General features: G+C 50.0%; 2 protein-coding genes and 1 pseudogene across 6 annotated transcripts in view; 1 reads left to right on the forward strand and 2 right to left on the reverse strand.

Annotated features, from left to right (window-relative positions):
* Positions 1-76: 76 nt before the first annotated feature.
* On the reverse strand, positions 77-526 carry LOC137209501 (large ribosomal subunit protein eL32-like; annotated as a pseudogene).
* Positions 527-7450: 6924 nt separating this feature from the next.
* Positions 7451-10197, reverse strand: HPS6 (HPS6 biogenesis of lysosomal organelles complex 2 subunit 3). Its single transcript, XM_067709619.1, has one exon. The coding sequence runs from the start codon at positions 10016-10018 to the stop codon at positions 7607-7609; it is 2412 nt and encodes an 803-aa protein (XP_067565720.1). The 5' UTR covers positions 10019-10197; the 3' UTR covers positions 7451-7606.
* Positions 10191-15081, forward strand: part of ARMH3 (armadillo like helical domain containing 3) — a 173601-nt gene continuing 168710 nt past the window's right edge. Inside the window, exon 1 of one of the 5 annotated variants that reach the window (XM_067709617.1) lies at positions 10191-10407. In XM_067709617.1, coding sequence (XP_067565718.1) covers positions 10399-10407 — 9 coding nt within the window. In that variant the 5' untranslated portion in view covers positions 10191-10398. Of the gene's footprint in view, positions 10408-14662; positions 14908-15081 lie in introns of those variants that run through there. The other 4 variants (XM_067709614.1, XM_067709616.1, XM_067709613.1 and 1 more) reach the window with 4 other exon arrangements.

A 15081-nucleotide genomic window follows, 5' to 3' on the forward strand; every position in this document is an offset into this window, starting at 1 on the left:
GGGCACAGTGATGGGAGAGGCAGGGCAGAGTTGACGGACTGACAACTGCTCCCTCTTTTTTTTTTTTTGCTGAGTTTTATGGTCTTATTAACACAAACAAAATGTGTGCATGAGCTGTCTGTTCATTTTCTTCGCTGCACAGCCTGGCATTGGGATTGTTGACTCTGATGGCCAGCTGGGCTGCTCTCTCCACAATGGCTTTGTGGTTCTTGGAGGAGACGTTGTGAGCAATCTCATCATAGTAAGATTTGTTGCACGTCAGCAGCACTTCAAGCTCCTTGACCTTGTGGACCAGGAACTTCCCAAAGCCGCTGGGCAGCATGTGCTTTGTTTTCTTGTTGCCCCCATAACCTATGTTGGGCATCAAGATCTGGCCGTTGAATCTCCTGTGCACTCTACTGTCAATGCCTCTGGGTTTCCGCCAGTTCTGCTTAATTTTGACGTATCAGTCTGACTGGTGCCAGATGAACTTCTTGGTCCTCTTTCTGATAATCTTGGGCTTTGTGAGGGGTCTGAGGGTGGCCATGACGCCTAGTAGGAGATGGCTGCCACCTCCACAGGCAGTGCTGAGAAGAGCTCCCTCTTGTTTTCTTGATGGCTCCTCAGCCGTTCCCACATACATGACCCCTTGGAACTCTGCTTCCAAAAAACTATTCATAGGGGAAGAAATGGGTTAACCACAGATTCTCCTCCTGGCTTTCCCTCATGCCAAGCAAATGAGCCCTCTTTGAGTTAAGGGTCTGACTGATATAATTAAGGGGATGATGGACAAGGCTAACAAAACTGACAGAGAATCAAGAGCCTACTCCCAGGTCCAGTTAAGTTTGTCATTAAAACAAAAAACACACCTCTTCAGGGTCTCAGTAGCGAGATCTGGGACCAGCTGGGAAGGTGCTGCTGTCTACAAGGAGAAACTATATCTTTTATTGGAGAAACTACAAAGGTTTAGGAAATCCAACCAGAGTTCCCCACTCTGTTTTTCTGACTCTTCTTCTCTGGTTTGATCCCTCTTGGCCATCCACTTCCAAACTTTCTACTCTGGAGCCATTCCATTCCTCTCTTTTGAAGCAGCCATTCCCTTATACCCCATAAAGCCCACCTTATGTTTTCTTCCCCAACATTTACAGGGGAGACCTACTTGCTGGGGAACTCACTAGGGCCTGACCAGTTGGTGGAGGGAGGAAGTGGGTCACTGATGTGTCCATCCTCCCTCTCCTAGGCTTCCCATGAATCACCTCTTGCCCATACTGACCCTCCACTATCCCCAAAGGGCTATGAGAACAATGAACCAATCTAGTCAGTGATGAGCAGTCACTTGGTTTCCCCTCTGGATAACTCTCCAGTGATATCCACGTAAGTGTCCCCCCTGCCTTGGCCCAGGACACTGACCTGGCTATGCTTGGGTTCCCTCTGCCTCTATGCCTCCAATCAGCCTTCCCTTTCCTTCCCCCACTGTAGCCTTCCCACATCCAGCATCACGGCTCTGTGGGAAGGGCTCTATGCTGGGGAGGCTCTGCCCCCCAGTTCTGGGGCTCTAGGCTCCTCCTAGAGCCTCTGTGGGGTGGTTAAGGGTGGGACAATGCCCACTTCTCCCTGGTACAAAACAAGAATAATAGAGACTTTGATAAGACTGCATGTCACCTTGGAATCTGAGTGGCTGCCAAAGCCTGAGGACTTGACACCTATGAAAGACCTGGACAGTCTGCCCCTCCAGAACCTTTAGCTCAGCGAGGCCCAAATGAGGTGGACTGACCTCATTCTTGGTGCAGGCCACCCCCCCTCCCCCTTCCTCAGCTCTTCACAGTTCCTTCCTTTTTCCTTCTTTTCTCAGATAATGGAAAGCTCTAGGAGACCAAATCTAGATGAGCTGTCCCACTGGCTCTACGCTCTGGCTATAATTCTGGTGAGAGGCCCCAAGGGACCTCTGCTCTGCTCTGTCCTCCATCCTCCAGCAATCACACTTGAGAGCGTCCTCTGCTCTCCAGAGTGAGAGCATTTCCCTGCCTCCCCCAGGTCCCTCTTCCCATTCCCATCTGTCTGTCTCCTCTCTTCTCCTGGTCCAACCTCATCCTCTTACTCATCTCTCTGCCTCTGTCTTTCCTCACCTTTGTTCTTGCTCCTGTGTAGTGACCTTTGGAGCCAGGCCCGGGCTCTCCCTCTGGGAAGTAGAGAAACCACTCTAAGACTTCTACCTACAACTGGTGAGTGACCCTGGTCACTCAGCCCTGACCTCACAGCCTGATTCAGCCTCCCTCCCCACCTGAATTTTTGTTTACCAGCAGAAATGGGGACGCATGCAGTAATAGTGTAAGCAGTTTATAATTCACACAGTCCATTAGCCTTGAAATTGTGATTCTCAAAAAGTTTTATATTTAGGAAGATTCACCTTCATTTCACATTTTGTGCATAAAGTGAGACTATTGATTTTGAATAAAGCCCAGCATCTTATTCCTATATTTCAAATTCATGTAAAATATGACCTCACTGTGCCTTCCCAGAAATCTCTGCTGTGCCCTCAACTTCCTCCTCAGTTGGCTCAAATTATCCAGATCAGTCTGGTAGCTAGGGCAGAGTTCCAACCCTGGAGAGGAAGCATCCTGGCAGCTCAGGTCCCTCTTTCTTCTGGGTGATACTGTCCTAGTACAAGACCAGGGTCACTTTGCCTCCCCTTGATTTGCTCCCTGAGTTCTACCCTGACCTCTTCCTCTCCTCCTCTCTTGCCCTCAGAGAACCTTAATTTACCACCTTCAAAGGCTTCTTCAGTCTTAGTCAAGAAATGGGCAAGTGTGTGCTTGTTTAAGGGTAATGGTGGAGCTGGCGGTGATGACAGTAACCACCAGGGGGAGCCTGTGCCTAAGAAGAGATTGAGTGGGGCCCTGGGGAGCCACTCTGAGGATTTTTCTTCCTTTCTTCCAGGGCAGTAAGGGTGCCAGGCATTCCAGCCTGAGGGGGCTCCCTCTGGAGCTGGGGGTCTAGAGCTGCACCCTCCCCACTCTCCAACTTCCTCTCTTTCCCTGACCACCAAGGGGAAGTGTGAACCAAGTTCTGGTACATTTGTACAGTGTGGAACACTTCCTAAGGACAAGTTCCCTTGATGGCTGGGTCAGGGTATGGGGGGAAAGCAGAGTGGTTTGGATACAGCCCACTCTGGCCACCAGTTTCCTACAGGAGAAAGGGGTGGGCTTTGATCTCTGGCCTTTGCGGGTTGGGGAAGACTTGGGTTGCTGTAGTCTTTTTTTTTTTTTTTTAATTATTTTTGTCTGTGTTGGGTCTTCGTTGCTGTACGCGGGCTTTCTCTAGTTGCGGAGAGTGGGGGCTACATTTCTTTGAGGTGCGCGGGCTTCTCTTTGCGGTGGCTTCTCTCGTTGCGGAGCACAGGCTTTAGGCGCGCGGGCTTAGTAGTTATGGCTCGTGGGCTTAGTTGCTCCGCGGCATGTGGGATCTTCCTGGACCAGGGCTCGAACCCGTGTCCACTGCATTGGCAGGAGGATTCTTAACTACTGCGCCACCAGGGAAGTCCTGGGTTGCTGTAGTCTTGTGTTCCAGTCATTGGGTGGCATGGAAACCGTGGTCTGCGTCTAAACAGTGAATCTCCTGGTGAGGGAAGGGAATATGGGTGGGCAGTAGGGAGATGAAAAAGGGAGGATTGGGCTCCATGGCCATATAGGCAGGTAGAGGAGCCTCAGGATTTGCTTCCTCTCCTTTGCCCAGGCTGCATTCTGGTCTTGTGTAGCTTAGCTTCACCTTCAAGCTTTCCAGAGACTACTACCAAGTGAACTTGAGAGTAGCATGCTCCAAAGATGAGGCATACCTGTGGAAATGCACCTACCCAGGGAACTCAGGCCTTTCTACCACCTCCTGCCCAGGGACTTTGGACCTGGGATCTTGTCCACTGCTCAAAACCTTCAGCCCCAGAACTTCGCCCTTTACCCAGGCACCCAAGATCAAGGACCTCAGAGCTCCCAGATCTCCCATATCCCCAGGTCCCAACATCCTGTCTAGGGACCCTCTCTACTTTCTGATCCTAGAATACTCCCTGCCAACCAAAGACCTCAGACTTGGGATCTCCACTCACCTACTTGGAGCCCTCTGACTCAGGAAGACCACACTGGGCCAGCTCTCTGATGTTCCTCTCACACACTCCACCAGAACCCAGTCACACAATGATATCTATATCCCCGAGCTGTTCTCCAAAGTCCTGAGACATGGTTGGGGGTCACTTTACCCTCCTCACTGGAGCTGGAGCATGAGCAAGGACAAGAGCAATCAAGCACCAAGTCTGTAACAGCAGGTGAAAGTTCCCATCTAAGCTCACCTGCTCTCCTCAGAGCTGCCAGGCTGGGTGGCTCCCCTACTTGTGGGTGGCCCTGAGGAAATTCCTTGAGCCAAACAAGTCCAAGGAAAAACCTGGCCCCCTTCTTTTGCCCATGCCCCAGAGACCCACTGAGTACAATTCTTTTCCCTCCAAGCACAGAAAGAGGCCCAAGCCAATCTCAGGCTGAGAAGAAACAACAATGAGGAACTTCCTTGGCTGTCCAGTGATTGGGACTCTGCGCTTCCAATGCAGGGGGCGCGGGTTTGATCCCTGGTCAGGGAATTAAGATCCCACAAGCCACCCGGAGTGGCCAAAAAAGAAAACCCAAAAAACAACAACCATGATTCAGCAGGATCATGAACAGGAAACAGATTCCTGCTTTTGTCCATCCCCAGCTTCCCACAGAGGGGCCATAATGGGCCCAGCCTCCAGACTAAAGAGGAGGATGAACCCCACCCAAACCAGGGCTGAGGTAGAGGCCAAGGGATGACCTGTCCCTAGTTCTGGGCCTCTGGGAGGAGCAGAAGCTTAAGAGTCAGTAGCTTGACTCCTGATATTGGTAGACAACCTGGCTTAAGGGCCAGGACAACAGCCATCCAAATTCTGGATGAGGTCAAGGTACCATCCTTGGACTTTCATGAGGCCGAGGAGTAACACAAGCCCTGTATAAGCCTGAGGTGCTGCCCCCTTCCTCGAGACTGAGGAACTGTCCCTAGTCCCATATGAGCCTAAAGGGCCACCTTAAGTCCGGGATGAGGCTGAGCAGAACCCAAGCTGCAGGTCCTAGCTGAGGGCAAAGCTAAGAGGTAGTCCTTACCTTGGGCCCAAGCCTTGGACAAGGGATACCTGGGGGCCCAGGGTGATGCTGAGGAGCAGCATCCAGAGTCCTACCCTAAGCCCAGAACCAGCCTGAGGGGTCACTTGGGTAGAAGTGGGCAGAGGGCCTAGGCCTCTTCAAAGGTGGTCCTGCTGACTAAATCCAGATGAACAGAAGTATGTTCTGGAGACGCTCTTTTTTCTTAGTTTTGGGAGTTAGCCTCCAAGCAACCCTCCTCCAGTGACTCTTGTTACCAAGCCAGAGGGCTCTGCAGGTAGCTCTCCTGTCTGTGGTAAATCTTCCCCTTATCCAGTGGCTGCTCCAGAAATCCTGGGGGAGACAAGCATGGGCTCAGGGCCAGCACAGTTCCTACTCAGGAACAGAAGAGTCTTGGGGAAAGGAAGTGTGTACCTCTGCAGATCCCCCTCCTCACAACAGGCTAGAGAAGCTAGCATTGAGCCAGGAATGAGAAGTGCTTCAAGCCCAAGCCGGTAGTAGCTATTGGGCTGTACAGTGAAGTGATTCAAATCTTAGAGCTACTACTTTCTAGCTGACTGACCTTGGTCAAGTAATCTTTCTAAATCTCTGTTTCCTCACCCGTAAAATGGAGATAATATTAGTACTTTCAGGATGGGGCTATTAGAAACATTAAAAGAGGGACTATTTAAAGACTAACAGAGTGACTGGTATACTTTAAATGCTCATAAATGTAAATTATTTTCATTATTGGAAGTGGTCACTTTAGCCAACAGATTCAGATTTAACCACTCCCTCTATAACCAACTCTATGAGGCCCTCGGCTATTGAAAAACACACCAACCGTGTATGCATTTCTGGAGTGTTTTCCAACACCAACCATCAATTTTCTGTGGACATCAATTGGGTGTCCTGCAAGTCAACTCAATTCTGATACTAACTACCTTGAGTTAGCACAGATCCCACAGGTTAAGGGCTCAATCCCACAAGACTGCCCTCACTTCAAATGCCAGTCACAAGTCACTGGTACTTCTGATCAGCTGGCTATAAATTGGGAGTTCCCATGCTATAAATTGGTTTGATAATTTGCTAGAATGGCTAACAGAACCCAGGGAAATACTTATGTTTACCAGTTTATTAAAGGATACAACAGTCAGATGGAAGAGACGCATAGGGCAAGGCATGGTGTGAGGGGTGTGCATGGGGCTTCCATGCCCTCTCTGGGTGCATCAGCACCTTAATGTGTTCACCAAGCCAGAAGCTCATCAAATTTCCCTGTTCAGGAGCTTTTGTAGAGCTGTCTCTAGCCCCACTCCCCTCCCAGGAGGTTGAGGATGGAGCTGAAAGTTCCAACCCTTTCATCACTCGGGTCTTTCTGGTGACCAGCCCCATCCTGACGCTAGGGGTCCCCACTTTTAAGTTACCTCATTAGTGTAAATGCAGGTTTGGTCTAAAGGGGCTTGTTATAACAAAGACATTTCTTTTTTTTTAAATTTAATTTAATTTTATTTTTATACAGCAAGCTCATGGACTGTTAAATTTTATTTATTTTTCCAACACAAAGCATAGGGAGCTGGAATAAGTCCCACCACCTCAAAGAGTTTCCCTATTTAATTTGTTTTAATATTTCTTGTAGGCAACTTTTTTCTGTTGAAAATGAAAACTTTGACCTTTGGGAAGTAACAATTCAAAACTTAAAAAATATTTGGATATAATATTAACTAAATCTCCAGTTTAAATCTGAAATTTTCTGGTAATTTTTTTTAGCTTTTTCTCTCCCCCTGCATCTGTGTTCATTTTTATGATAAAGCACACCTTAATTTATCTAATAAATATGTTCCCAAAATAGGAATCAGATCATATTTAAAATGTAGTGAGGATTTGCTGTTTAAATGGCTTCTACTGTAAATTTATTTGCAGTGTAAGTTATTTGACCTTAATTTATCTTTGAGGTATGCTTGGATTTTAATCTATTAGGTTTGTCTAAATCAAGGCACATCAATTAACCATTGGATCTATTCCTGTTTATTACTCTCATAAAATCTAAAGCTATCACTTTGAAATTTAAAATCCAGAATCTCCTGTGGTTAGCACCATTACTACTACCAGCAATGTAGTTTTTCTTTTTTTTTGAATTTTATTTTATACAGCAGGTTATTAGTTATCTATTTTATACATATTAGTGTATATGTGTCAATCCCAATCTCCCAATTCATCTCCCCGACCCCTACCCCCCCGCCAGTTTCCCCCCTTGGTGTCCATACGTTATAACAAAGATATTTCTATCACTCAGGAAATTCCAAGTGTTTTAGGAGCTTTGCGCCAAGACAGAAACCTGAGGATAAAGACCAAACATATTTATTATACGCACACACACATATATATATATACAAATTGCTCCAGAAGAGTATTGTGAGTATTGGACACACAGGTCCCCACTCTGGCCCCCTCCAACTCCTAGACACCTTTCCCTGATCACTGTGTCCTAGAAACAATTTTCAGCCTGTGTCAGTCACACAAAGGCCCTGTCCAGATGGTGCCCATGCCTCCAGGCCTGGGTGGTCTGATGCCTGGAGGGCTGACATAGGTCCCCGAGGTGGGGTAGGGGGTGGAGTGCCTGGGTCCCATAGAATGTCCTCATATTGGCTTAGAACTGGGCCAGAGGGTCGTCCTTGAGTCCCAGTCTGCTCCAGCAGGGCTCTGAGCAAGCCCACAGTGAGAGGGGGCTCTGCCCCAGGCTCAGGGAATGGGGCGGGGGGCTCCAACTCATCTGGGAGGTGTGTCCGCAGTAGAAGCAGGAGCTCAGTTGGAGCTAGGTCTGGTGGGCACAGGCGGCAAAGGAGGGGGAGGTGAGCATCAAGCCGGCGGTGCCGGGCAAATTCGGCCAACAGCAGTTTGAAGATCTCACTTCGAAGCAGGGGGCTGGAGGAGCTGAGGGCCAAGCCAGCCTCTAGAGCCCGCTCCCACTCTTCCTTTTGCACCAGCTGCCCCACAGCTTGGAGCACAGCTTTGGGCCGCCCACTGCCCAAGAGCAGGTCTAGCTCCAGTGCTTCAGGCCTAGTCCCCTCCTCACCTAGTACTTCCAGGGCTCGGCGATAGAGGGGCAGCCCTGGGCCCCCTGATCCCCAGCCAGGCCCGCCCTGCTGCTGTGCCAGCTCCACAAAGGGTGGCAGCCATCGTGGCTCCAGCCGGCAGAGGCATCGGCACAGGAGTTCAAAGAGGGGCAGTATCCCACTGGGTGGCTCCTTTCCACCTGTTGTAACACCCAGTACCTTCTTCCACACGTCAGGGGGAGCTTGGGACCTCAGCCTGCCATTCCCATCTGGCTGGAGCTGCAGGGCCCTGAGGATGGCACCCCAGGCCGCTGTAGGGAGGGCTTGGAAAACGGTGTTGAGCTGGGCCAGCTGGTCTCCCATCAACTCAGTCCTCAGCAGCCGTGCCACTTCGTGCTCTGCCAGCTCAGTCCAGCCAGCCTCCTCCTCATCCCCCGCCACCAGCTGGGCTTTAAGCTGCTCTAAGCCCCGGTAATCCCGAAGCTCGGCCCTCAGTGTGGTCAATAGTGTTGATGGGGACACGTGGCCCTGGAGGATGGAAGCCAGGGCCTGAGGTGCCCGGAATGTGCTGTTGTGTCTCAGTTCCTCTGGGGTGAGCCGGGCACCCCGCAGGCTCCGCCGCTGGTAGTACTCGCAGGCCTCCTCAAACACCAGATCTTCAGCTGAAGGCAGCTCAAGGCCTTGTGGGGCTTCCCAGCCTACTCGAAACAGACCCACGGCTGAAAGCAAACGAAGACCCCCTCGGGTCTCCAGCTCTTCCTCATTTTCCATGCCAGGGGCTGGGGGTTCCAGCAGATGTACTCGATCTGTACTTAGGACCTTCCTTTCTAGCAGCTGCCCACTGCCCATGTCCAGCAGTTCCAATGTGGAGCCCAGCACACAGGCCAGAGTGCCATGAAATGCGCCCAGTGCTGCAGACCCTGCCAGGCTGGCAGGTGCCTCCTGAAGGGTGCCAACAGCCCGGGTACCACCGTGGGGCTGCACCAGGCTCACAGTGCCCCTGAAGTCAAGCCACAGCAGGCCCTGGGGAGTTGGGGCCCAGGTGTGTACAGTTAATGGCTGCCTGGGGGACAGCAGCCCAGGAAGGCCTCGGAGCAGGGTCCTGAAGTCCCACGGGTCCCCTCCTCCAGGATTCAGGCTCTTACTGTGGGAGAGGCCAAGACATGGGGCAGCCACCACCACCTTGCCCTTGCTTGGGCTCCAGATGAGCAGAATGTGGCCCACGCCAGGCCAGGTGGTGGCAGTGGGCACCAGGAACAGGTCCTTGCGGGAGGTCAACAGCCCGAAACGGGGGCAGTTGTGCAGCAGGATGTGTGTACGGCCCAGGTTGGTGCCGGCCTCCCCGCTGGGCTCCAGGGTCCGGACGCACACACAGTGGCTGAAAGCCACTGCGGGAGGCCCTTCGCGGCCCTCAGCGCCGGCCTGACGCTCCTCGCACCACACCAGGCGGCCTCGGGGCGCCGCCACGGCCACCACACGGGCTCCACCGCCAGTACACAGCTCGGTGCTCTGCAGCAGCCGCCAGCCGGGCCCCACCCCCGTGCCCCACACCTCGGCTAGGCCACTCTCCCACACTAGGACTAGCGCCGGTCGTGACGGCCACGGTAGGAAGAAGGCGTCTAGCGGTGAGGGCTGGCCAGCTGGCCAGGCACGTTCCAGTTCCGCGCCGGGTCCACGCACCGCGACCAGCAGTTGCGGGCCCGGTGCCCCCGGAGGTCGCAGCAGCAGCAGGTGGCGGCCGTCCGGGCTGCAGCGAACTCGGACGGCTGGGTCCCCGGCCAACAACTCCCGGAGCCGGGCCGCGCCGCTGAAGTTGTTCAGGTCCGAGAGCAGGCGCAGAGTTCCCGCACGCTTCATGGTGCCGCCCGCGCCAGTGCACGCCCAGGCCCGCCGCCCCGTGGGGCGAGGCCCGGCTCTCGGTGCCGGGTTCCCAAGGGAGGTCAAGACTGGGGTTGAGACTTCCGCCCTTCTTTGATGAGGTGAGCGAAAGCCGGGCTGAGTCGGCCCCGCCCAGCCCGGCCCCGCCCCTCACGGCTAGCTCGCGACTGGAGCCGGTATACTCCCTGCCGGCACAACACCGCCCACCAGGGGCGGGGCCGCAGGAGCCTCGCGGGGGTGGAGCCGCGGAGCACACCATCGTCTCAGCGCTCCGACCTCGCGAGTCCTGGGGAAGCTCTCAGAGACGGGATGTAGGCCCGCTGCTTCAGGCCCCAGGAAACCGCGGAGCGGCACAGAGTATGACTAAGGTATCTGGCTTCCAGCCCGCCCAGCATCCAACTACCAAGTCTTCCCTTCCCTCCACGCCTCGCTCTCTCATCCCAGTTTATTCATGAAATTTTTATTGAGCACCTACTAAGTGCTAGGCTCTGAGTAGACAACCCTGAACAAAAGAGAAAACCTCAACTTCAGGGAGATGACAAACTAGTGGAAAAAATAATAATGGCTAGTACTTCCATAGCCCTTACTGTGTGACTCCCCCACCCCACCCCGCCTTTTAAAGATAAGGAAAATGAAGTACAGAGAGATAAAGTAAACTGACCAAGATCACACAGCTGTTAAGCAGTAGAGATACAGGTGGGATTTCAACCACAGGCAATCTGGGTCCAGGGTCAATGCACCAAACCACTGTATCAACAGGTCACCCAAACTAACATTTTGCTAGAAAACAAAATGAACACATACTTTAATGGCACTGAGTCTGTGTGTAATCTCTTTAGCACCTACAAATTGATATGCAGGAGTCCTTTCCACCCCAGATTAACCTTCTCAGGTGCTGTGGTATTCCTCTCTCCTCCTCCAGTCCCTCCTTCATTAGCTTGCCCCTCCCTCCCTTTCCACGCAACTTCCCTGAGAAGCATCTGTTTCTGTTTCATCATCCTCATTCTGTCCTCTTGCTCTCGGCATAGAAATACTCCCCAGTCTGTCCTGTCCTGGAAGTCACTCTTTCATTCTCATCTCCCCCAACCTTTACTCCTATCACTCCCTCTCCCTTTCATTTCACAGTCAAGTTTCTTGCAAAGATCTAGTATTTGTTGCCTCTACTTTCTCTCCTTCCATTCATTTCTCAAACCAATACTTACCCGAAGTAGATTTTCCTGAAGTCTTCAAGGCATTTTAATTTCCTTTTCTCTTTTGAGACATTTGACAACTTCCTTATTGAAAGTCTCTCCTGTAGTTTCCACAGCATCTTTCTCCTCTAATTCTCCTCTTTTTTAAATAGTGCTGTCTTCAGAACTTTTATTGCCATTGGTTCCTCTTTCTCCACCATCCTTTAAATACTGGTTTTAAATTCCATTTGGGGCCCTTTTATCTTTTTTCCTCCCCATATTATTAATATTTTTTTAGCCCTCTTCCTAGGCCATTTATTCCCTGCTCATGGCTTGAACCGTTACCACTAGGACAATGGCTCCAAAATATTTATCTACACTCCAGAGATCTCTGCTGAGTTCCAATGAAGGTATCCAAATGTCTACTAAATATTTCTGCCTGGATGTCTCATAGACATTTCAGTCTCAACATGTCCTAAACATCATCTTCCTCCCCAAATTTGCTCCTCTTCCAGCTGTTCCTAGTTGCCATGGGATTTCCTTCATTGTTATAGCCTCACTTCAAAACACTACATTTAAAAAATTGAAGTATTGATTTACAGTATTGTGTAACACTACATATTTTTTGAGTATTTTTAGCCATATTTCTTTTTTTTAAGTTTATTTATTTATTTTTGGCTGCATTGGGTCTTCATTGCTGTGCACGGGCCTTCTCTAGTTGCGGCGAGCAGGGGCTAATCTTCATTGTGGTGCACGGGCTTCTCATTGCGGTGACTTCTCTTGTTGTGGAGTACGGGCTCAAGGCACACGGGCTTCAGTAGTTGTGGCTCGCGGGCTCTAGAGCGCAGGCGCAGTAGTTGTGGTGCACGGGCTTAGTTGCTCCGTGGCATGTGGGATCTTCCCAGACCAGGGCTCGAACCCACGTCCCCTGCATTGGCAGGTGGATTCTTAACCACTGTGCCACCAGGGAAGTCCCTTTAGCCATATTTCTGATGGATACACACGTGCATATTTCTGATGGTTACAAAAGCATGCATGTATGTATATGCCACTGTATTTTAAATTTTTTCTTCCCGTTTTATTGAGACATGATTGATGTACAGCATTGTATAAGTTTAAGGTGTACAGCACAATGATTTGACTTACATATTACCACAATGAATTTAGTGAATATCCATCATCTCATATTGATACAAAATTAAAGAAATAGAAAAAAAAATCTGTTTTCCTTCTGATGAGAACCCTTAGGATTTACAGCAGTGTTAATTATACTTATCGTGTTGTACATTATGTTGTATCCTCACTTTTAGAGTAGAGCCTGGCACAAAGAAAGACTTCAATAGATGTTTGGTGAAAGAATGAGTAAGCTTGAGTAGGCACATGTTTGTGTGTGTGATATCACTTAGGAACCTTTTAAGAGTTATAGAATAGTTACAGAAATATGGAAAAAAAATGAAATTTACTAGAAGAACATTGGTGTGGGGAGGGTCACAGAATCTGCAGGAGACAGGAAGAACAGGCTTAGAAAATGTGCAGGAACCCAAACTCTCTGAAGACCAGGAAATAGGAAGCACAACTATTTTTCTGCAGGAACCATACAGCCAGGACACCACAGCCCCTGGTGCTGCATGACTTGGTCACTGCATTTGTGGACAGCACCTGTTATGAATGAGTTCTGACCATCTTTTCATCTCTGCATCTCTTGATCAAGAGCTGAAGCCCTTGGAGGTTGCACCTAGTGGCCAAGCCCAGGTCACATGAGCTCACTTATCTTGGTTGCCCAGGGCCTGGTTTTCCATCAAGACTCTACCCAAAGGGGCTTCCCTGGTGGCGCAGTGGTTGAGAATCCGCCTGCCGATGCAAGGTACACGGGTTCGTGCCCGGGTCCGGGAAGATCCCCCATGCCGTGGAGCGGCTGGGCCCGTGAGCCATGGCCGCTGAGCCTGCGCGTCTGGAGCCTGTGCTCCTCAATGGGAGAGGCCACAACAGTGAGAGGCCCGCGTACCAAAAAAAAAAAAAAAAAAAAGACTCTACCCAAAAGAAAAGGCCCCCAGAAAAGGAGGGGAAGGGCTCAGTGCTGGATAACCAAACCAATATAACATAGGCATTTTATTATCCCCATTTTCCAGATAGGAAACTAAGGCTTAGAGAGCTCATTTAATTGTCCAAAGTCATACATCTAGTAGGTAGCCAGCCTGGGATTCATTTCCACAGTATCCCAGAGGTTGCGCTCTTACCTACTCAGTCTGTGGACTTATAAACTTACCCTCTGCTGAATCTGTATTTAATTCAATTCCCACCAGTGTATTGTGTTTCTTCACCTTCACACTTTCACCTTTCCTTTTCTTCTCTCCTCTAAGACTTAATTTCATCTTCATCTTCCCCCAAAAAGCCTCTGAAGATTGACAGGGAATTTTCCATTCTCTGAATTTTCAGGGCATTTACAGCTTGAGCTTTTCTAAGCTTACCTTCGATAATTCACTGTTTGATATTTAAAACATTTAATTGTATATCTATTTTTCTATCTATCATCTGTCTATCACTTTCTTACAATATAATCTCAGAATTGTAACTGTTTTTCTTTTTACTACTCCCAGAATTGGGTATTCAGTAGGTGCTCAACAAAGATATGCTAAAAGGAAGTCAGGTATGGAAGGGGTTCTTTCAGCTGTACAGGAGGCTTCTAACTCATGTTCAGGAACAATAGTTCTTGGGGTTCACCTCAAGATGCCTTCGTATTACCACTTCTCACTCTTTTTTTATATCCTATTAGGGTACAACTTTTTACCACTAATCATGTTTTATGCCACTGTGTAAACAGACAAGAAAAATTAAAAGTTACCTGGGCTTTTGGGCTATTAAGACCTCTTTCCTGATAGATCTGGGTTTAAACTTTCCTTCACCTCTTACTAACTCTAGAACATTAAGCAAGCTGTTTAATCACTCAAAACCTTTTTTTTTTTTTTTGTTATCTGTGAGGTACCAACTTTATAAAGTCATTATAAGGAGACACATACACACACGCACACACTGCCCGGCATGTCTTTTTTTTTGGTTTTTTTTTCCAGATTCTTTTTTTTTTTTAATTTTATTTTCTGCATGTCTTTTTTTAATCTTCCATTTTGCGTGTGAGAAAACTGAGACTCAGAGAGGTAACTTGCCAAGTTGACACAGATTTACACGGTGCTTTGTACATAGCAGGCACACAATTACATATATGTTGATTGAATGAGTTTGTCTCCAATCTTTCACTTACAGAGTTGCAATAAAGAGCTTGGAACATATATCTTTCCAAACTTTGCCAGTGTTTTTAGAGGATGTATTTACTCCTGGAAGTGGAATTGCCGATTTCAGGGTCTGTCATATTTAAAGAAACTGCTAATTCAACTTGCATCCAGTAGACTCTCGATACATGTTTCTTTTGCTAATTTCTTTCTCGTGGTGCATTTTGGGAGTCGTAGTCTTTGTGATGGTTGCTGGGAATCGTGGTCCGAGCCAGCCTCAGGCAGTCGGCGCGGGCGAACGCATCACGCGGCAGGCTTTAGGATCCTGCGGGGCACGGCGGGCCGGGGGAAGGGTCTGGGGAGGTCGGGAGCGCGTCTGTGAGCCCGGAGCAGCTGCGGCGTCGGTGGCGACGGGAGCGAGCCGGTCCGGGAGCGGCGCGGGTGGTGGAGGAGGAGGCAGGGTAAGCGGCGCTCGGTAAGCAGCGCCGGCCCGGGCCGGTCTCCGAACCTGGCCAACCTCTGCGGGTACTGCCATACTAGGCCTTGGCCCTGAGGCGGCCCTGGAGGCGGGGCCTGCGCTCGCTAGGGCACGACAGGGGTTATGCGGGGAGAGGGAGGGAGGGCAGCTGCCGAGGAGCGCAGAGGCTGC

Source organism: Pseudorca crassidens, chromosome 16 (genome assembly GCF_039906515.1).
Source record: "Pseudorca crassidens isolate mPseCra1 chromosome 16, mPseCra1.hap1, whole genome shotgun sequence".
Lineage (NCBI taxonomy): Eukaryota > Metazoa > Chordata > Mammalia > Artiodactyla > Delphinidae > Pseudorca > Pseudorca crassidens.

Excerpts from the sequence above, each read along its gene's own strand:
- HPS6 (XM_067709619.1), bottom strand. The coding sequence starts at position 10,018 with ATGAAGCGTGCGGGAACTCTGCGCCTGCTCTCGGACCTGAACAACTTC.